This window comes from Nicrophorus vespilloides, unplaced genomic scaffold (assembly GCF_001412225.1).
Source record: "Nicrophorus vespilloides isolate i.1.1-1 unplaced genomic scaffold, Nicve_v1.0, whole genome shotgun sequence".
Taxonomy (NCBI): domain Eukaryota; kingdom Metazoa; phylum Arthropoda; class Insecta; order Coleoptera; family Silphidae; genus Nicrophorus; species Nicrophorus vespilloides.
In genome coordinates this window covers 14,752-34,579 of record NW_017098800.1, presented here as the reverse complement: position 1 = coordinate 34,579, position 19,828 = coordinate 14,752, and the positions used below count along the sequence as shown (strand labels likewise).

Genomic DNA, 19,828 nt, shown 5'->3' with positions numbered 1-19,828 from the left:
AGTATTGGATCGAAGTTCAAAAATTGCCTCTGCCAAACCTGGAGATTCTTCTGGTATGTTTGTAATTTCACATTTAAAAGGATCTACAACCCAAATCACAGTTTGTACATCAAAGTAGTCAGAGAACCGTTCTCTGACTTTGGTAAGATGAAATTAAAAAAAATCCATTTTTACCCCATTTTGGGTAATTTACCCCGTTTCCCCGACCTCTGGTCTAGATGCATGCCTAGATATTTGACATTTGTTGCTTTGGGCAGATCTTGTCCATTAAGTCTTACAGTCGCGCAGGTGTCTTTCTTTAGGGTGAATGTGATATGCACGGATTTCATTTCGTTAACTGATATTCTCCACATTTTAAGCCATCCTTGTAGATTATCTAAATTTCTGATGCCAAGAATGCTGATCAATTATATCTGTACTAAAATTAATGTGCTAATATATAAAAAAAACAAATATTTATTCGAGTTCAAATTAAAGTGATTAGGAATGTAAAAGAAACCGCACTTTCTACTACTATTAACATTTTGCTCCCATAAGTGGCGAACAAATAATAGCAATAAACGCAGTGTAAATCAATGGTTAAATTATTATTTATTAGCAATTTGCTTCGTATTCAATTACTGTTTGTTGACTTGATTGAATTGACATCGATAAATTAATGCGATCAGGTGATACAAATATGCCGAAAATGTGATCAACAACAACGGCATCGGAGACGGAGAGGCCTTGGACGAGTACGAGTTTAAAATCGATTTAAAATTTATATGTGGAGAGAAGAAGAAGGAAAGAAAAAAAAAAGTTTTCACTCGGATGTTGTCGAGCAGGCGAAAACTTTCTACATACACACACACATCGGGTTTTATTGGCGACACGTTTTAAATGTGGAGCGGATCGATTCCGAAGAACAATTTCGCTGCGCTGGAATTAAAATACCTTTGGAAATTCCATTCTTTCTGATCTAAAATACAGAAATTAAAGTTCATTTTTATTTTGTTCAAGAATACTCTTACTTTTGTCAATGAAGAAGTAAATGATTTCAAGGGAAAAAACGTTTTTAAACTGTATTTAAAGTTAACTTTAATTGATTTGTCCAATTTTTAGTAAATTGGAAATTATTATCCATATACAAAATGAAACTGAATTTTTATTATAATTTGTGAATTAAAACTATTATTGAGAATGCGCTGCGCAGGAATTAAAATCCCTTTGGAAATTCCATTCTTTTTTTGATCTAAAATACAGAAATTAAAGTTAATTTTTATTTTGTTCAAGAATACTGTTACTTTTGTCAATGAAGAAGCAAATGATTTCAAGAGCAAAAACGTCTTTAAATTGTATTTAAAGTTAACTTTAATTGATTTGTTCAATTTTTAGAAAATTGGAAATTATTATCCATAAACAAAATGAAGATGATTTTTACTATTTTTTTTTGAGAATTAACACTATTATTGAGAATGTTGAGGAGGTCAAAAGGCGTTTAATAAATTTGTTGAAATTGTTCAGTGAATTTCGTAACGTGAGAACTCTTTTTACTATAAACTTACTGTTTGTATGAATGTATAAATTCCTATTATAATAATTATGTTTTCTCATTATAACTAGATGTTTATATTCATAATACGTGTAATTACTATGCGTTGTTTAGTAGTTGCTTGTACCGACTACACAATTACAAACAAAAATAATTTCCATGAAAGCTCATAATAATTATTTTAGATTTATTAAAATCAAAATGCAAATCTTATACTTTTTTAAACGTTAAGTTTATTCAAGAAATATAATGAATGTACTAATAGTTAACAACGTTAAGAAATCATAATTATCTTAACTGTAAAGGAAATCTGTCTGTATAAAGTAAAATTTATTCATTGTTAATGACGAAACTAATTTGTAGAATGTTTAAATGGAATATAAATATTGGTGGACGAAACTATAAAAACTATGAATGAAACGAAAATAGAAAATAGCGTAAAAGGAAGATTGCAAATTTAATGATTCCGCGAAAATAGTAATTAAAAAAAAAATAATAATAATAAAACAATAAAGTTTTGCGCCGTCTCCAATACGAGCATGAACTTTAGAAAGGAAAGATCTAATAGAATCAAGACTTCACCTGTCAGAGTCCTGTCATGTCATTTCTCCGTCCTTTTCCCACTTTCAGCAAAACACAACCCGCTTCTTCTTCTCCTTCTTCTCGACGTGCATGCATGTAACGACCAACAACAACACACGGCTCTCCACGGTAAAACGGTTCTCGCCCGTTTTATGAATCATAACGCAACTATTCCCATGTAATAATAAAATATCCATTGGCATTTCCGTTTTCGATCGCACGAACCGTGCTTACAACCATGTTATTATTTGTTTGTTTTTGTTATTATCGTCGCTTCTTTTTATTTTGTGGTTGCAAGGCAACAACAACAACAACGTGAAACCGGAAATTCCTTATTTTCGATATATTTTCCGTAACACGGAAATATGCATCCGTTTTTCCGGTGCGCGCCCGTCGCATTTCGTTACGTAACGAAAGCGGAACGTGCTTTCCATTGTTCGGCAATTAAAAACAGCTTTGTTCCGGAATCGGCGCCGCGATTGTAGATGGATGCGTTTAGATTGTTAAAATAGTGATTAGGGAAGGAAGACGCGCAATCTAATTAGATCTAAATGCGGCGTGAAATTGCGATGCGCTCCGAAGGATTTATTGGTATTATCAACGTTTTGTCAGATGGATTTATTGGTTACATCAACAATTTGTGCAAGTTGTGAATCAATTATTCACACAAATAATCACCCATCCAAAAAAACTATGGAAACATAACTTGCTTTACTTTCATAAACTGTCAATCATTGAATTTGAAACTAATATAGAATGCGAGAAGAAAAAGTGCATCAATAAACTTTCTTTTAAGTCCTATACGACGAGAGGTTTTCTCAAGCTTTCGGACGTGCAGGAAAGAAAGAAGTGAAAAAAGAAGGTGGTCCTGACACAGATTCCTGCGAGATCATCAATCGCCATGCGAAAATATCGCATGCAGCCGGTTGCATTGAAATAACTACAATTGTTATGAATACGTTTTTTTTTTATGAATCGGTTTTAAGAATATAATGATGAAGATCGAATCGCGAACAATAATTGCGTGCATGTCGTAAGTGTGAATTGTTTTATTTTTTTTTATGAATCACAATCATATCACATTAGAATCGTTCGAGAAAGCTGCATTCTGCAGCAGTCTGGATCCATTGTTCCGATCTTAATTGAACCAATTAACCCATCTAGCCTGCGCTTAAAACGATATTTAAATTGGCGAAAGAGATGACAACCGGAGTGGAATTACTGATATTAACGAGCTGCTGCTGCTCTTAGTCATTGCTTTAAGGATGAAACGTATATAGAGGACAATGTTATAATTAAATTATGATCTTCTAACAACACAAATCTTTGAGAGACATTTTTTTTGTTAACTATGGCTTTGACGTAACGAAATTGTAAATGTAAACTAAAGCTAATAAAAGTTAATAAATATTTGTAAATGTTAATTCAAATTAGTTTAGTAATAATGTTTGTATTTTGTTTTTTTTTCAGTTATCAGAGGACGTGACGAGGAAGAAGACCGAATACCAAAAATACTTAGAGCTTTACAAATTGATGAGATCCAGGTTCGAAGAGCATTATGTAAAATGTAAGTCCACATCTATCCTTTAACTTCAGAAAAATATGGAAAAAACGTGTTCGTTTTGTATTTGACAATTACTATAAGTAATTTTGACAGGTCTACATATTTGTCACCGATGACAGTAAAACTGATTTGACAGTTATATTGGAAGATAAGTAATAATTTCAGTGTAATCACCAGTCTGAAGATTTGGATGACTAAACTGAAATGAGTAGAACAAACAAATTATTTACAAAGAGATTAAATAAATGCAAATCTGATGTATTTGTCTTAAAATGTCTATAGAAAACAAAGTTGCTTATATATCGAAATTTACAATATTTTTCATTTCAATGTTGACTGCGTGTTGCGAAAACTAGTTCTACGCGAAATTCGCTGAATCCATTCATTGGCATTAACACCTGATAAGGCGAAATATCAGCCGAATGTGTGTTCGTATTTCAACACAACACTTTCAACAGTTTCAAATTTAATCGCATTTAAACTCGTTTCCTTCAGTTTCGTTCAGTTTCTGTGCACACGCTATTAACTAAAAAGAAAATAATAATCTACACAAACAAATTCAACTTCTTCTCGCATTCCGAATATCTGCGCTCACGCCTTGCCGTTTCTTTATTAACGGATTATAATTTTCCATGTGGATTAGGAATTTACATAATTTCGCAATTACTCTTGCTTTAAGGATTGTCGCTGAGACGCAATCCAGCTAAATTCTATTCGAAATTATCAAAATCTGAATCATTGTTTTCATCATCGTGTGTCTTTACTTTCGCTGCTAAAATTAATCTCGAGTTACATCATTCTGTCCACAATAAAATCACTGGAGTCGTAGTGACACCATTGTTACAAAGTTCATAAATTTAATAATTTTATCAATTCTGACATCATTGACACAAAGATCATCAATTCAATATAAAAAAACAAGGACATAAAGACTATTATGTCATTTTTGGCAGTTTGACAGTTAACAAGAATGTCAAAAATATGTATCATTGTTTTCATCATCGTGTGTCTTCACTTTCGCTGCTAAAATTAATCTCGGGTTACATCATTCTGTCCACAATAAAATCACTTGAACACTGGAGTCGTAGTGACACCATTGTTACAAAGTTCATAAATTTAATAATATAAAAGAAACCAATTGTTAATTACGTCATATCTGACAGTTTAAGGTTGTTGTCAATAAAGTCAATTTTTGCCATTTTATCAATTTTGACATCATTGTCACAAAAATCATCAATTCAATATATGACTATTATGTAATTTTTGACAGTTGTCAAGAATGTCAAAAATATGTAATTATATCACCTAGTATCATAATTTCAATATATTATATAATTTAAAACTTTCTAATCAATTATTTTATCAAGAAAATATTTTTAATTTAGATTTTACTCATAAACTTACTTTTCATTTACTAATTGTATAATAATTCACTTTGAACATTTTCCATATTTTTGAACTATTACCAATTTTGTTTGTATCTTTGCCAGATAGCCAAGCACTAAATAGTGTTTCGCAAACTGTCAGCAAACCCAGGATATTGACAAATTTCGCAACTATATATAAAGGTTATAAACTTTTCGTAATTGCCCCCTCTGCTTTTATTTATATTTTGAATAATTTCTAATAATTTTTCTTTGCAAATTATCATTTAGATTAGTTCAGGAAACATCTTAAAAATCATTTATATTTATGTGTTGTTAACGTCATTATACATTGTGTTTAATGATTCTGATATAAATTGCAAGAATTGTTACAGTTATTATAAATTTGAAATTGTATGAACATTTCTCAGATAGTTCGATCAAGCGCTAAATTGCATTTCGCAAAGTTTTGTTTGCAAACCCTTCGACTTTCGCAACTTTATATCAGAGTTGGAAATGTATAAGCAAGAAAAAAAACAACTAAAAACCACTCACATCGTATAACCTTCGCGGTGTGCCATTAGATAGAGCCTAAAAATAAAGCCAGAGTGCGAGAGTTGAGTGAGATTTGCGAATGAAAATAGTTTACCATTTTCCTTCTAGAAGTCCACAAGTGCGTAACATCTGACAGCTTATTTACACCTGCACTATACACTACCACAATCAGCAGCCATCAATTAAGTATAGTTAATACATTTCCAATTTAAATTAGCCGACCTAATAAGTAATTGAGACAGAGAGAGAGAGAAAGACAGAGAGGTGAAGTAAGACATTAAAGCGAAGCGAATGAAATAAAAATTCGATATCGTAAGAACGAACGGGTTTTAAAATAAGGAATAAATTGCAATTAACATTTACGGAAATCTCGCGTTAATTCATGCAAAATGGCAAGTGCACCGCGATTTTCCCAGCACAAGCCATAATTAATTTCGCATTGCAAATAGAGCCGCTCGTTATTGCCCGTGCTAATTTTTCTCTTTGCCGTATTTACTTCTTTTTTTATTATTGTAATTTTATTATTATTATTACCATTCCGTTTGTGTGCCGCTGCCGAAGGCGTTCTTTTTTTCTGCTACGCTCTTATGCAGAGGAAATGAACAAACGCGATTGATAGAAGGAAAAACAAAGACAAACAAACGCTGCTTTCAATGCCTTTCAATAGTGGCATTTTGCTATTTGCAAATGCGTGCGCGATTAACATGCGATGTTTGATTGCAGCGGGACGCGGCGGACGGAAGTTGGACGAAGTTAGGGATAAGTATCAGAAGGCCTGCAGGAAGCTGCATCTCACTCACAATGAGTACGTGTTGCTGCTGTGCGAGGCTGCAGAATTCGAAAAGGATTTCAGGACGGTTCTCTTACCAGGATTGTTAGAGCATCAGCAGTCGGTGCAGGAAACCTTCATCGCTAGCTGGTAATTTAACTTTTAGTGATCCGACCGGCAATTTTGATAGAAACTTTATACTTATCAACAGGAAGCAGATTCTTCTGGAAGTCTCCCAATACTCGGATCTCACCTCGGAGAAGTTTAAAGAAATCCAGAAGAAGATCGAGAGCGGTTTGGAGGCGATCAAACCGTCAGACGAATACAATGATTTTACTGAAAAACACAAGTAAGATAGTTTTATTAGAATTCCTTTAATTAATGTTGTTGTCTACTTTCCTTATCCTATTTCAAAAATTAATGAATCCCTAAAACATCAGCTGTTAGAAAAGATTCAGTTTTTCACTTTTGGATCGTTTCTTAAAGAGTAAAAGTAAAATGTTATGAAAATATTAATTGTGACTATTGTTTGTATAAAGGACTACGCCTACTGAGCCTGTGAAATTTATGTTTGACGAGAGTTTGGTGGAGGATTCTGCGGGAAAATTGCTGCCGAATCAATTGACAGTTGATAATCTGACGGTGGAGTGGCTGAGGAACAAGCTGAGCGATTTGGAGGGTGGAATCAAAGAGAACCAAGAGAAGAGGACGAATCTGCAGAGTTCCAACCAAGAGGCTATACCTAATGGGAAAGTCTCCAGCAACGACTCGAATAATAGGTATTTATATAATGTAAATACTGTTGGTACAAAGTTAACTTTCCCTTCTCAGATTGTCGTATACGGGTGAGACAAACAAGAAGGAGGTGAATGAACTGAAGTGTCTGGAGCGGAAAATGCTCAAGCAGACGGAGCTGATCAAGTGTGCCTTGAATGAGCTCGGATGCGAAGAGGTTCCATCCGGATTGGATCTGTCCATCGACAACCAGACGTTCATCAGCAATTCCAGCGAACAGGTAGGCTTTTCGGTGTAAATTTAATGGGATGATAGCTTGAAACTACGGTCTTCTATTGGTTCTTTGTTGGTGGTGGTCTTTACGTATTTTTGGTGTCAGGGCGACGGGTCGCAATCCGGCTTGAATAAAAAGGGTCACCGGCTGGTGAACATGCTGAAGAAGCCGTTCCGAAGGAAGTCAGCGCCTTCGTCCCCCGTGGCCCCTCCGCGGACCAAAGGGGGACGCAGGAATTCGTCCACGCAGAGCGAGGGTGCTGATCCAGTATGTTAAACACTAAAAAACATGGAATGGAAAGCTTACTAACAATTAGTTTTTATCGTTTTGTGCTAATAAACCAATTTACCTAATTTGGTGTCTTTGGATTAATGATGATTATTTTCGATGTTCAGGTGTCTTTGAGTATTAATAAACCACTCGTGGATGAGGAATGGTTCCACGGGGTGCTACCTAGGGAGGAGGTCGTCAGGTTATTGACGCAAGACGGCGACTTCTTGGTCCGGGAAACCACTAGGAATGATGAGTGTCAAACCGTGCTATCCGTCTGCTGGGGCGGTCACAAACACTTTATAGTGCAAACCACCAATGAGGTACATAATCATAATTTAATTAAATAAAATAATCAAATTTCTTATATACTCACAGGGACACTACAGATTCGAAGGTCCAGCTTTCCCAAGCATCCGAGAGCTGATTCTGTATCAATTCAACAGCGCTTCACCGGTGACGGGGAGGTCCGGAGCCGTCCTCTACAAACCGATACCGAGGGAACGCTGGGAACTGAACAACGACGACGTTGTACTTCTGGATAAAATTGGAAGAGTACAGTTCAGTTGATATTTCTCAAAACTATCTCATTAACTTTCCCCGTTTTCTTTTGCTTTCACCATAAAAAGGGTAACTTCGGAGATGTTTACAAAGCGCAGCTGAAGAGCAGCAGCCAAGAGGTTGCGGTGAAAACGTGCAGGGTTACCTTACCGGATGACCACAAGAAGAAGTTCCTGCAGGAAGGAAGGATTCTCAAGCAGTACGATCATCCGAACATTGTTAAGCTGATCGGGATTTGCGTGCAGAAGCAGCCGATCATGATCGTAATGGAATTGGTGCCAGGTGGGTCGCTGCTGACGTTCTTAAGAAAGAAATCTTCCGCGTTGACCGATGGTCAGTTGATGAACATGTGCTTGGACGCGGCAGCAGGCATGCGGTACCTGGAGTCGAAGAACTGCATACATCGTGATCTGGCGGCAAGGAACTGTTTAGTTGGTAAGACGCTAGTAGATTATCGACAATACGTACATTAATGCTAATTGATTGCGGGATTATTATTTTTTTTCAGGATACAGAAACACCGTGAAAATCTCCGACTTCGGCATGTCTAGGGAGGAGGAGGAATACATCGTTTCGGATGGCATGAAGCAAATTCCAATCAAGTGGACTGCACCTGAAGCATTAAATTTCGGTAACTAATAATAATTTAATTACATAATATTGCACTTACTCCTTTCAATAATTTCATCTGTCACATTTGGATCCATGACTTTTAGCAAATTTCATCTGTCGCATTTAGTTTTTGACAAGTGACAATTACTTCACATAATATCAATGTTAGGATATATTTGGTTATTGGCAGGTTTTCAGACAAACTTGTTAAAGTTCCATCTGACACATAGCCTAATCACTTTGTCATATTTGTATAATTACATCATTTTTGTAGGAAAATACACTTCGTTGTGTGATGTCTGGAGCTACGGTATCCTCTGCTGGGAGATCTTCTCGAGAGGTGGAACACCTTACAGCGGTCTCAGCAATTCTAAAGCAAGAGAAAAGATAGATTCAGGTAAAATCCTTTTGCATATTTTCACAGGATAATGCTTAAGTTCAGTTGATAAAGTAAAGTATTTTAGGTTACAGGATGCCAGCACCTGAAAATACGCCGGACGAGATGTACCGTCTGATGTTGCGCTGCTGGGATTATCAGCCTGAAAACAGGCCGAACTTCGAGCAGATCTACACGGTCGTGGACACTCTATGCGCCGCATACAGGGTTTCCTTCTTATAGCCAAAAAAGCGGGAAAAGGCCGCGAGATCTGTGATCCAAATGATAAAAAATATAAAAATTATCAAAATAAATGAAAACAAAAACGAAGCAGTCGTGCCTCGGCGTCTCGATGCGTTTGGCAAGCTCGGAGGATGTAGCTGCGGCCGTCAAACAAATTTCTTCTAGAATTGTCCGTTTTACTTCTTCTTTACCAGATTGAGATGTGATGTATAGCCCTTATTTATTTTCTTTTTTTTTATTATTATTATTATTAAATTAAAACATTGTATATTTATTATATTTTTATATATATGTGTAGTATAATGTGAATGTAATAACTATATTGTATATGACGACGATCCAGATTATTATTATTTTATTTTTTTCAATTATGCGTCTTTGTTTGTAAGATATAGCGTAAATAATGGAGAGATTTGTCGGAAAAGGATGGCCCTTTTCCGTTACTGTTTTTATCGACACAAAAAAAATGAATAATATAGTTTATAGGTTTAAAACAAACTTGATTATTTAATTTTAATAAATTCTGTAAGTACATGTTTTTCACTGATCCTATTTTTGTTTTCATTAAACATCAAAATACAAATTCATAAACTGAATTGATGAAAACTCTGACTGCTATAAGGTCTTTGACTTGAATCAATTATACAATTTACGTAGATACATTTTTTTATTCCATATTAATCTGAATAATATATTTTTGTATTAATAAGGCCAGATAAGTGGGAAATTAGCATTCGGTATCTGCTCGATGCGAGTATAAAAGCATGCAGAGGGTATCCCAAAATTCAGTAGCGAATCGTGTTTCGATTTGCATTCTTTCGTGTAAAACCATGGAATGTCTTTCGGGTCTGCAAGACCCTTGCCCAAACACCCTTTCCGGGGCTGCAGGTAATTTGTTCTTGACTCTAATTGGGAGTCTGTTGAATTCCAAGTGTTCATTGAACACTAAACCCGATTACCAGGAGGATTTTGGACCGAAGTTGCAGGATGGAGACACCTTTGACTTCATCATCGTCGGAGCGGGTAGTTCTGGAGCGGTTTTGGCGAATCGATTATCCGAAAACCCGGCATGGAATATTCTTCTTCTGGAAGCTGGAGGATACCCATCATCAACTTCCGAAATACCTGGTATGTTTGAATTCTTGCAATTGACTGACGAGGATTGGCAATTCGAGACGAGCAGCTCGAAAGCTTGTCTGGGTTTCACCGGAGGCTGCAAATGGCCGAGAGGGAAAGTTTTAGGCGGAAGCAGCACCATAAATGGCTTGATTTACGTGCGTGGCGTTCCCGAGGTTTATGATCAATGGGAAGCACGAGGATTGACCGGATGGGGATGGAAGGGTGTGCTGCCGTACTTTATAAAAGCGGAGAGCACTTCGAGGGAATTGTACAAGGATTTCCCTAATCACGGCACCGATGGATTGTTGACGACTTCTTACGATAAATCGCCGAGACGGGTCAGAGATATCATTCTAAACGGTGCTCAGGAGATGGGTTTGAATATCACTGAAGATGAACCAAATTTGGGCTACTATGAGACGTTAACTACAACCAGAGATGGTAGGAGATGCAGCACAGCCAAAGCGTATTTGGCGAGCGCCAAGAACAGGAATAACCTCTTTGTCTCAACTAACTCGTATGTGCGTTACGTGAATTTCGAGGATAAAAAAGCGATCGGCGTCAACGTTGATATCGATTCTAGAAACATTAATCTGCGCGTCAAGAAAGACGTGATTCTATCCGCAGGATCGATAAACTCCCCGCAGATCCTGACGAACTCAAATATTGGTTTAAGACGGGATTTGGGCCACATTCCTCTGGCTAACTTATCGGTCGGAAGAAATATGCAAGATCATTTAACGCTCTTCAGCTTCTTCGTCCAGCTGAACGATTTCGCCCAAGACACAGACGGTCCATCCTTAAACGACGAGGTCTACGATTTCTTCACCAAATCCAAAGGTATTCTGACAGGAATCGACGTGACCAACATAATCGGTCTCATCAATGCCATCGAAGGAACGAAGATACCTAGCATCGCCGTATTCCATCTTTTCCATCCCAAAAACAGTCCGATCTTAGTCAAAATGCTCGAAAATATAGGCATGAACGAAGATTCTAAAAGGAGCATCATAAACGCCAATAAAAAATCCGTTTTACTCCAGATGTCCCCGATGTTAACGCAACCCAAATCCGTGGGACAATTGACTTTCGCTCACGCGAAAAGCCTATATGATAAACCGAAAATCTATCCGAACTATTTAGGCGACAGAAATAGAGAAGATTTGCAAACGATGCTCGATGGTATAAAATGGTTGGAAAATCTTATCAAGACAAAATCGTTCCAGAATTACGGCGCGAAAGTACTGAATTTCAAGAGCGAATGCCAGATCTTCGCGGAATTCTCCGACAACTTTTGGAGGTGTCACATTTCGAGCTTCGCCACGACCAACTACCATCCAGTGGGCACCTGTCGTATAGGTGTAGAGACGGATTTGACTTCGGTGGTGGATCCCAGATTCCTCGTTTGGGATTTAACCAACCTCAGAGTCATAGATTCGAGTAATATGCCGATCATCGTCAGCGGAAACACGAACGCACCGACTATAATGATTGCAGAAAAAGGAGCCGACATCGTCAAGGAGGATTGGAATTTCAAGAATCCCTAATTATATTATAAAGTTTACATTTGTAAAAACCAAATTGGTTCAGTCACAGTCTGTGTAAATACATTGTTAATTGATAATTCAGTCTGTGTATTAATAAATAAGTAAATTGGATTTAAACTTGTTTTAATTGGATTGACTAATGTTGATGACTATTCTCATGTGGTTTTACGTCGAGAAGTTCTAATGATTACTAACACATACTTCATAACATATTTTTCACTGAGGTGCTAATTTATTTTGTATCTTTAATTTTATCCTAGTTTTTTCATGACTAAAATACATTTAGTTGTTGTCTAACTTCAACGCGTTCATTCGCTCCAATTCGTGTGATTCGTTAAATGTCAGCTCTTTTTTGCTGATGAAAGTTCTCAAGAATTTGAGGAACGATAGTTGTCCGCACTGGTTCTCTGGACCTGCTAACGCTAACAATGAGCCTAAATGGAAGACGGCGAACAACCAACTAACAATCATAACTATACAAAGGAACTGTCCGATTTGCTTGTACGCTAATACTGAAGAGAAAATCATGAAGTAACCAGCGGCACTCGTCGTTAACGCCGCCATGGTCACCGGACCTAGAGTATTTCTGAGGGCGCTGATCGTAGCTTCCTCCCTGCTCATTTTGTCCGGTGCGAATCTAAAATTCACAGTCAAATGAAGACTGAAGTCAACGGTTAAACCTATAATACTGGAGATGGCGATTGATTCCAGGATATTCAACTTCCAGCCGATCAGAACCAGAGAAGCCATAGTACTTAAAATACTGCACGTTATCACGAGCACTCCAAAGAGACTCACCAGGATGTTCAAGGTAGTTAAAAACAGAACGCCTAGAGCTAACGCCATGGAAATAATTATAGCAACGAGTGTGTTTTCTGATAAAGTTCGTTGCAAATCGAAGAAATCGAAATCGCTTATGAACCAACCACCTTTCAATTCATCGGGCGCTCCAACCAATTTGCTTTGAAACCAATTATCAACATCTCTCAAGAAACCGTCCATGTAATCGAAATTCAAGGAAAACGAGAAAGTGCTATCAAATTCGACAACGAAAGCCTGTATTTTGGGAACATCAGATTTGGAAAATTTGGGCCCGGCCAATCCAGGCGAAAAGAACCTCGACGGAGTCGTGTACAAAGCATCAACGGAGTCGTAGAGACAATAATTGAAAACGTGACTTTCGAAAGGAAACTCGGTCAGATTACAACACGGCGGTTTGTTAAACTTGGAATCGCTCAAATCCGAGCATCGTCTTTTCAAGAGATCAACGAACGTCTCCATGAAACAACTTCCCAGAGACAGTCCGATTCTTCTGCAGAACGGCTGCGACTGCAGATCCTTGCAAAAATCGTACATGAACTCCTGCGCTTGAGGCGTGTAAAAGTTGAAACTTTCATCCAATTCTAAATCGCCCAAGTTCTGCGGATCCATGTAGTTGCCGTTATCCGCAGGAGAAACGCCCCAAACGAATCTCAACGGTAATTTATAAATTGAATCTTCATTTTCCTTCAAAACATAAAAAAAAAAATCAAATATTTTTTTGCAACAATTTGAGAATTATTTCACCTTCATGTTTTGCGTGAACCAAAATTTGTTCTTGTAAATCAATTCGTACTGTTCGAACGGATGGCTGCTGTCGAAGAGTTGAAAATCGTTGTTGTCGGGTAACCGTAACTTCGGATAATAGAAAACGGCGATCGAAGCTAAACAACCTGCGGTTGAGAAAATTATGAAGAGAGCATGTTTGAATTTGATGATTGCTTTGATTAAGGTCGTCTGGAGGGCATCGAGAAAACAGGAGAATCGCCCACAAGAACAGTTGAAATTGCAGCCTTTGATTCTTTCTTGAATGATGACGGTGGGCGGAAGCCAAAGCATGGCGAGGATGAAATTCGTCAAAACTGCAGTACCTGCAAACACGCTAAACAAATTTGTATTGGATTGTTTAAGATTTATGTTTTTGGTTTAATACCCGAAACATTTAATGGCTGTGATTGAACTAAAGTAGGATGCGAAGAATGCTACTGAAGTGGTCATGGAAGTTACCAGCATCGTCACGAAGGCTTGTTGAAGGGTTTTGCTTAAAGCTTCTTCGAGCGAATCTTCGGAAGCTCTGTACTCTCTCCAGAGTTTGCTGAAGATAAAAGCATCATCAGCACCAATCCCTAAAATATACAATAATTAATGAATAATGATTTCTTTTTATAGAAATTACCTATGGTTACAATGACAGCCAACAAGTTCATGAATGGAAAGAACTCCAATTGGTAAACGTAAGTGTAAACGGAATAGGATATTCCCAATGATAAGAAGATTGCAATTAGAGTCATGAAGGTGAAGAAAGGTGATTTGGTGTAAAAGCACATCGATATCAAAAGGAAAATAGCGCCAACGATCATCAACCATGCGTCCCTAATCAAGATCTTCTCGAACAGAGCATTCTTCAATCCAAAATCCAAAGCGATCAATTCAATTGAATCGAACTCATTAAAATCATCAAAATCTTCGTAAAACGGCATTGTGGCAATGCTACAAGCCAAAGGCAAATACAGCATAGCTTCATTCAATAAAACTTTACTACTTGTATCCTGTAAATGTAAAATTATTGATTGACAAACATAAAATTAATAAATATTCACTTACATTCTTAGGTAGAAAAGATAAGCTAGTCATATAATTCAATATGTTAAAGACCGAATCATTTTCTGTGCAAATCTTTGGAGCGCCCGTGCAATTCATCTTCTTGCAATGAGGTTTCAACGTGAAATTGTGATAGAACGGAGCACAAGTCACCAAAGTCTCCTTAGATATTTGCACATCCTTTTCCTAAAGAAAATAAATTACAATTAACTCTAATACAATTGTTTTAAATCACCGTTATCTCCTGGCATGATTTCTTCGAGTTCATCAACGCGACGTAATTGGGCAAAGACCACGGTTTGCAGCATTTCCTCTTAACGCTCTTGATGCAGAGACCTTTGTAGTCTTTCTTCGTTATCATTCGTTTTTCTAATTTGCACATGGCTCGCATCGAATCGTAATCGAATAATCCCGTTTCACGCTTCGATTTGATCACGATCTTTGCGTATTTCGAATCTGAAATGTGAATGATTATTATTGCCATTAAGATGTTTGGATTGATCTGACCTGGGTAACCGCAGAAGAAATTGTCGGTTTCTTGGGATGCTGGAACTTTCGTTTTCTTCGTTTTGGTTAATTTGAATGAAGACGTCTTTGGGATTTCTTTGAAGGATCTTTTGGTTTTGTTCTTGGACGGTCGTTTCGCTTTGATTATGTAATTTTTTGTTTGTAAATACTCCTTGGGATTTGAGACGAATTGACCGGAGTATTTCGACGATTCTAAAAGGTTCTTCCAAGTGGTTAACTTCTTGGCCAGGTCGGTTCCTCTCGTCTCAAAGCCCTGAATGTTGAAGCGATTATAATGGATTATAGCTAAAGAGATTAAGTTTTGTTTTTTCGGGTTTAACCACAATTTTTTGTTGGTTTTTGGGAATTGAACCAACGACCTTTCGTACCAGATTTTCCTGATACAGGTGACCATAGCCGAGATTAAGTTGACTTACCATTTGAGGATCCGAAAAGTTTGGGAGTGATTTTAGTGTTGCCGGGACGACGAGACATGTTATGGAGACGGTTGTGAGGATCGCGACCAGAAGGTACGGATGGTTTGCGGTGAAACCGACGAAGCGTTTCGTGAACATCCCTGAAGAGAACGTCGCGGAATGACTTGAACGTACTTATCAATTCGATTTGGCCCCAATCGAGTGCAGGTCAGATCGATTGACACATTTACTTCGGATTGCATTATTTACTTAACGCTCGATGCGACTCCAATATAATCGACATCATCGAATCTGATCTTCGATTCGCAGGGATTCCCCTTGTCTCAAACGCTTGCCACTCGCTCACTAAAACACACGGCGACGACGAATATCATTTCGAACCGGCTTAAGATTACGCTCGGCGAATGGTTACGAACCGATGCGAAGGTGCGCGCATCCCCATCCAAGGTCTCGTCGATAAGGTAAGTAAGACTCATGCATGAATCGGAGGCATTCACGCACAAACGAACAGCAATCACAACAATACACAACCAGGTAGAAAATGAATTGTCAATTTTGATGTTTACACGAGTTGCCAAGGGATGCAAACAAACGAAAGAAGTTGTCGTTACGCAACTGCAAAGCGAAGCGAATTTCAGGTGCTTGCGTTTAAATACAGGTAGACTAAACATCGCAGATGCAAATTGTAAATAGAATACGAATCGTGCATAATATTATTAAAACTATTTATAAAGTATAATAATATTTGTGCATATTCTTATTTGGAATTTCCCAAAGATTACTAATTAAATAAATATTTACGAGTTTCTAACAAATCTTACAAAATGTTTATTATCGCTGCATTTATATTGGTAAATTTTATATCTTGTTGCTAAGCTTACCTGAAATCGGTTCAATTGTTTCATCAGTGCTTCCTTTGATAGCAAATAGAATTACATGTAAATTCCATAATAACTCAATTGAGTTAACTCGTTGCTCATTCATTTCAATATACTGATTTAATTTAACTCAACGAGACAAATGTTGTTTAATTGTAAATGAAATAAAATTATGTTCAATTTTAATTATATTGTTATTGCGTAAATCTAGTTCTAAAAAAAATAATGATTTCATCAATTCTTCGGATTTAAATGATGCAATAGTATAAACTTCGTGTGTACTGTGGTGCTCACTCTAGCCCGCTTATATAACGTCACTTATCAGCCCAGTACGGTGTGTGACACTCTAGACCGTAGCTGGATTCCAGAAAGGACTGATAAGGGTTCTACCTCTTCATGGTAAATAAGGTGTAGCATATCTATAATCCTTCTCTCAGGGACAGCCCTTTCCAAAATCCCCAAAGTCAAAATCCCAACCCAACACATCGAAGACATCAACAAAATATTGACCTAAAATCCCCCTTTCGTTTTCGGGCAGTGTTACAATGTGTTCTTTTCGTGTTAGTCTTAAGTCACATTTACTATTATGTTTTGTGTTTCTCTTAACTAATGTTCTCTATTTTTCTTTTCTTTTATGTGTCCTGTAATATGTCCTACTCTATACTGAGCCATAATCATCATTATTGTCTCATCTTGTCATTGTCTGATTATTGTATATTTAACTTTAGTAACTTTCTGAAGGCCGCAAGAGGTGAAAGTCCATACCGGTCTCCCCTAACTTATAATCCCTTATGTAATTTAAAAGAAAAAAACAATAAAGATTTAATAAAATTCAAATGCGTAATCCTTCTCTTTTCTCGCTCTTCACTCGTGTCTCAATATCCGGTAAGGTTCTCTGTATCTTTTGTCTTGGCTCTTGAGTTTCGAACTCGTTGTACTTTAAGATCTCTATGTATCTTGTGTTTCTCTCTCTGTGTTATTAATATTCCTCTCCGATCCATATAATCGAGCATCTCCAAAGTATTACTATGGATATGTAAAGTAATTACAAATATTTCCATAGAAACCAGTAATTATTATTTTTTTAATAATGAACTAGAAGTCATTTGACCACGTTTAAGCTTACTTGGAATTCCCAGTTTGATCTTTGCTATTCGAATTGAACTAACTGATAATCAAAGTAATGAAAAATAAAAGTTATGATCTATAAATAACTTCTTATTTGTATCTAATTAATAACTGGATAATTCCAAAAATCAGTTGCAAAATATTTAAATTGCTTCATTAACGAATTCATAAACAAAATTTTCTTTGATAAAAGTTCAAAGGTTAAATGAAGAAAAAGGGAAATCAAATATTTGCACTTAATAATATACAAATTTATAATAATTACTATTAAGTATTATTAGATTATCATTACTAAGAAAACTAAAGCATAAAGAAAAAAATAATTATTAAATCATGTTTTTGTTGTTGTTTGTAAATTATTGTTTAAAACACAATGGATTCGATCCAATCGATATAATGGGAAACTCTGGTGTAGACACCAGGCGCATTAAAGCCGCACGCCTTTCCAAAAGAAGTGACGCCGTGGATGTCGTAAGTCGAAATATACTTCGGATTCAAAAGCTGGAGCGGCGCGCCGCCATCTCCCTGGAAACAAACAAAAATAATTAAATCTGAAGAAAATAACTCAAACAGATGACTCACCTGACAGGTATCTTTATGCTCTCCGCCTGCGCATATCTGCGATTCCGCTTTGATCCCGTCAACGAGCTTTCTGTTCTTCTCATAATGCTTGTTGCAATCTGCATTGTCGACCTCCTCTAAAGCGACTTTCATAAGTTTGGAAGTTGGATTTCCATTGAAACCGGTCAAACCCCATCCTGTTGCGGTGAACGTGTGCTTCACATCCGAATCTTCGGTGTTGAGGCAAGCGGGTCTAATCGAATCGCTGAACTCGACGGGTTTCTCGAGTTCTATCAAACCGATGTTATCGTACCAAGATAGAGGTTTGAAGTTAGGATTTCTGATCATTCTGGCAATCTTCATCTGTTCAGTCTTGCTGTCCAAATCGACTGTACCTAATTTAGCGAACTTCGGATAATATCTAAAACATTAAACGTAATACATTGAACAATTTTATTATTCCATAGTACCTAGATATGCATGATGCCGCAGTCAAAATGTATTTGTTACTAATCAAGGATCCGGCGCATTGCGCTTCATTATCTTCGTAATGCAAAGAAACCTAAACAAATCAAAAGCTTCTTAAGATGATGCCATTTCTAAGTTTACAACCTTATACCATGTGCGGAAATTCATTTTCAGCTGCTTGAATACCACCGATAACCCTGCGAACTCTTCCAGTCGCTTTCACATGAGTTTCATCACAATCTATAAACAAAACAAATTATATAACATTGAAATAACATATGAAAATAAACCATACATTTTCTGCTTTTCTCTCCTGGTGTTGCATTTGCAACAACACCAAAAACCAAAGTTACTAACAGCACTGAACGGACGAACATGTTTTTACTGCGATTGACGAGCAGAGACTGAATTTTCTCGCTTTCGACGCGCTCTTAAATCCTGGGAAATCTGTCTTAAAGGAAAATCCACCTATAAATAACTTTATTATTTATCTTCCGTTGTCCATCGTCTTCTTTTATTTAATTTCCACTGACGAAATCACTTGATTTAACACATTTGCATTTATTAATAAAGCAAAATGCTTCTTATTTGTCTCAATTTAATAACGATTAAATTTTTCAATAAAAAAACAGGAAATAATGTTTGCACTTAATAATATAACAATTTAATGTAATCATTTGTATACAGCTGATCTATTACTAAGAAAATAAAACATATAGAAAAAATAATTATAAAATCATTTTATTTGTTGTTGTTTGTAAATTATTAGAGTGCGTTTAGAAAACGTTGGATTCGATCCAATCGATATAATGGGAAACTCTGGTGTAGACACCAGGGATATTCAAGCCGCACGCCTTTCCAAAAGAAGTGACGCCATGGATGTCGTAAGTCGAAATATACTTGGGATTCAAAATCTGGAGCGGCGCGCCGGAATCTCCCTGGAAACAAACAAAAACAAAACAATTACCATATGATGCAAATAACTCAAACAAATGACTCACCTGACAGGTATCTCTATGGTCTCCGCCTGCGCACATCTGCGATTCCGCTTTGATCCCGTCAACGAGCCTTCTGTTCTTCTCATAATGCTTGTTGCAATCCGCATTG

The 19,828-nt window shown here is 36.8% G+C and overlaps 5 protein-coding genes across 7 annotated transcripts in view; 2 read left to right on the top strand and 3 right to left on the bottom strand.

Annotated features, from left to right (window-relative positions):
• The first annotated feature begins 3,586 nt into the window (after positions 1-3,586).
• On the top strand, positions 3,587-9,983 carry LOC108563247 (tyrosine-protein kinase Fer). Of its 3 annotated transcripts, XM_017921865.1 has the most exons (13): positions 3,587-3,680; positions 5,168-5,245; positions 6,320-6,515; positions 6,577-6,714; positions 6,905-7,144; positions 7,197-7,380; positions 7,480-7,641; positions 7,770-7,967; positions 8,023-8,199; positions 8,274-8,640; positions 8,714-8,836; positions 9,092-9,214; positions 9,282-9,983. In XM_017921865.1, the coding sequence occupies exons 1-13, from the start codon at positions 3,647-3,649 to the stop codon at positions 9,434-9,436; spliced, it is 2,175 nt and encodes a 724-aa protein (XP_017777354.1). In that variant the 5' UTR covers positions 3,587-3,646; the 3' UTR covers positions 9,437-9,983. The 3 variants fall into 3 exon arrangements, with proteins under 3 accessions (XP_017777354.1, XP_017777355.1, XP_017777356.1); XM_017921866.1 differs by lacking the exon at positions 5,168-5,245; XM_017921867.1 differs by lacking the exon at positions 7,480-7,641.
• A 6-nt stretch (positions 9,984-9,989) lies between these two features.
• LOC108563248 (choline dehydrogenase, mitochondrial-like) lies at positions 9,990-12,168 on the top strand. Its single transcript, XM_017921868.1, has one exon. It carries the CDS (start codon positions 10,201-10,203, stop codon positions 12,100-12,102), a length of 1,902 nt encoding a protein of 633 aa, XP_017777357.1. The 5' UTR covers positions 9,990-10,200; the 3' UTR covers positions 12,103-12,168.
• A 19-nt stretch (positions 12,169-12,187) lies between these two features.
• On the bottom strand, positions 12,188-16,102 carry LOC108563245 (protein dispatched-like). The gene is made up of 8 exons (XM_017921864.1): positions 15,687-16,102; positions 15,250-15,523; positions 14,978-15,198; positions 14,746-14,928; positions 14,318-14,690; positions 14,075-14,267; positions 13,669-14,023; positions 12,188-13,608 (listed from the first exon to the last, which is right to left on the bottom strand). The coding sequence occupies exons 1-8, from the start codon at positions 15,822-15,824 to the stop codon at positions 12,385-12,387; spliced, it is 2,961 nt and encodes a 986-aa protein (XP_017777353.1). The 5' UTR covers positions 15,825-16,102; the 3' UTR covers positions 12,188-12,384.
• Positions 16,103-17,928: 1,826 nt separating this feature from the next.
• On the bottom strand, positions 17,929-19,145 carry LOC108563249 (serine protease snake-like). Its single transcript, XM_017921870.1, has 5 exons — positions 19,017-19,145; positions 18,873-18,961; positions 18,724-18,815; positions 18,275-18,674; positions 17,929-18,217 (listed from the first exon to the last, which is right to left on the bottom strand). The coding sequence occupies exons 1-5, from the start codon at positions 19,096-19,098 to the stop codon at positions 18,056-18,058; spliced, it is 825 nt and encodes a 274-aa protein (XP_017777359.1). The 5' UTR covers positions 19,099-19,145; the 3' UTR covers positions 17,929-18,055.
• A 301-nt stretch (positions 19,146-19,446) lies between these two features.
• Positions 19,447-19,828, bottom strand: part of LOC108563250 (serine protease snake-like) — a 1,151-nt gene continuing 769 nt past the window's right edge. Inside the window, exons 4-5 of the mRNA XM_017921871.1 lie at positions 19,723-19,828; positions 19,447-19,659 (exon numbers count right to left, since the gene is read on the bottom strand). The exon at positions 19,723-19,828 is cut by the window's right edge and continues 291 nt beyond it. Coding sequence (XP_017777360.1) covers positions 19,498-19,659; positions 19,723-19,828 — 268 coding nt within the window. The 3' untranslated portion in view covers positions 19,447-19,497. The remainder of the gene's footprint in view (positions 19,660-19,722) is intronic.

Coding starts and splice junctions, on each gene's coding strand:
- LOC108563248 (XM_017921868.1), top strand. CDS start 10,201: ATGCAGAGGGTATCCCAAAATTCAGTAGCGAATCGTGTTTCGATTTGC.
- LOC108563247 (XM_017921865.1), top strand. CDS start 3,647: ATGAGATCCAGGTTCGAAGAGCATTATGTAAAAT. Junction 7,642..7,769: donor AGAGCGAGGGTGCTGATCCA/GTATGTTAAACA, acceptor TTCGATGTTCAG/GTGTCTTTGAGTATTAATAA. Junction 7,968..8,022: donor TAGTGCAAACCACCAATGAG/GTACATAATCAT, acceptor ATATACTCACAG/GGACACTACAGATTCGAAGG.
- LOC108563249 (XM_017921870.1), bottom strand. CDS start 19,098: ATGTTCGTCCGTTCAGTGCTGTTAGTAACTTTGGTTTTTGGTGTTGTT. Junction 18,675..18,723: donor GCGGCATCATGCATATCTAG/GTACTATGGAAT, acceptor TTAATGTTTTAG/ATATTATCCGAAGTTCGCTA. Junction 18,218..18,274: donor AGCATAAAGATACCTGTCAG/GTGAGTCATCTG, acceptor GTTTGTTTCCAG/GGAGATGGCGGCGCGCCGCT.
- LOC108563245 (XM_017921864.1), bottom strand. CDS start 15,824: ATGTTCACGAAACGCTTCGTCGGTTTCACCGCAAACCATCCGTACCTT. Junction 14,268..14,317: donor GGCTGTCATTGTAACCATAG/GTAATTTCTATA, acceptor TGTATATTTTAG/GGATTGGTGCTGATGATGCT. Junction 13,609..13,668: donor GGTTCACGCAAAACATGAAG/GTGAAATAATTC, acceptor TATGTTTTGAAG/GAAAATGAAGATTCAATTTA.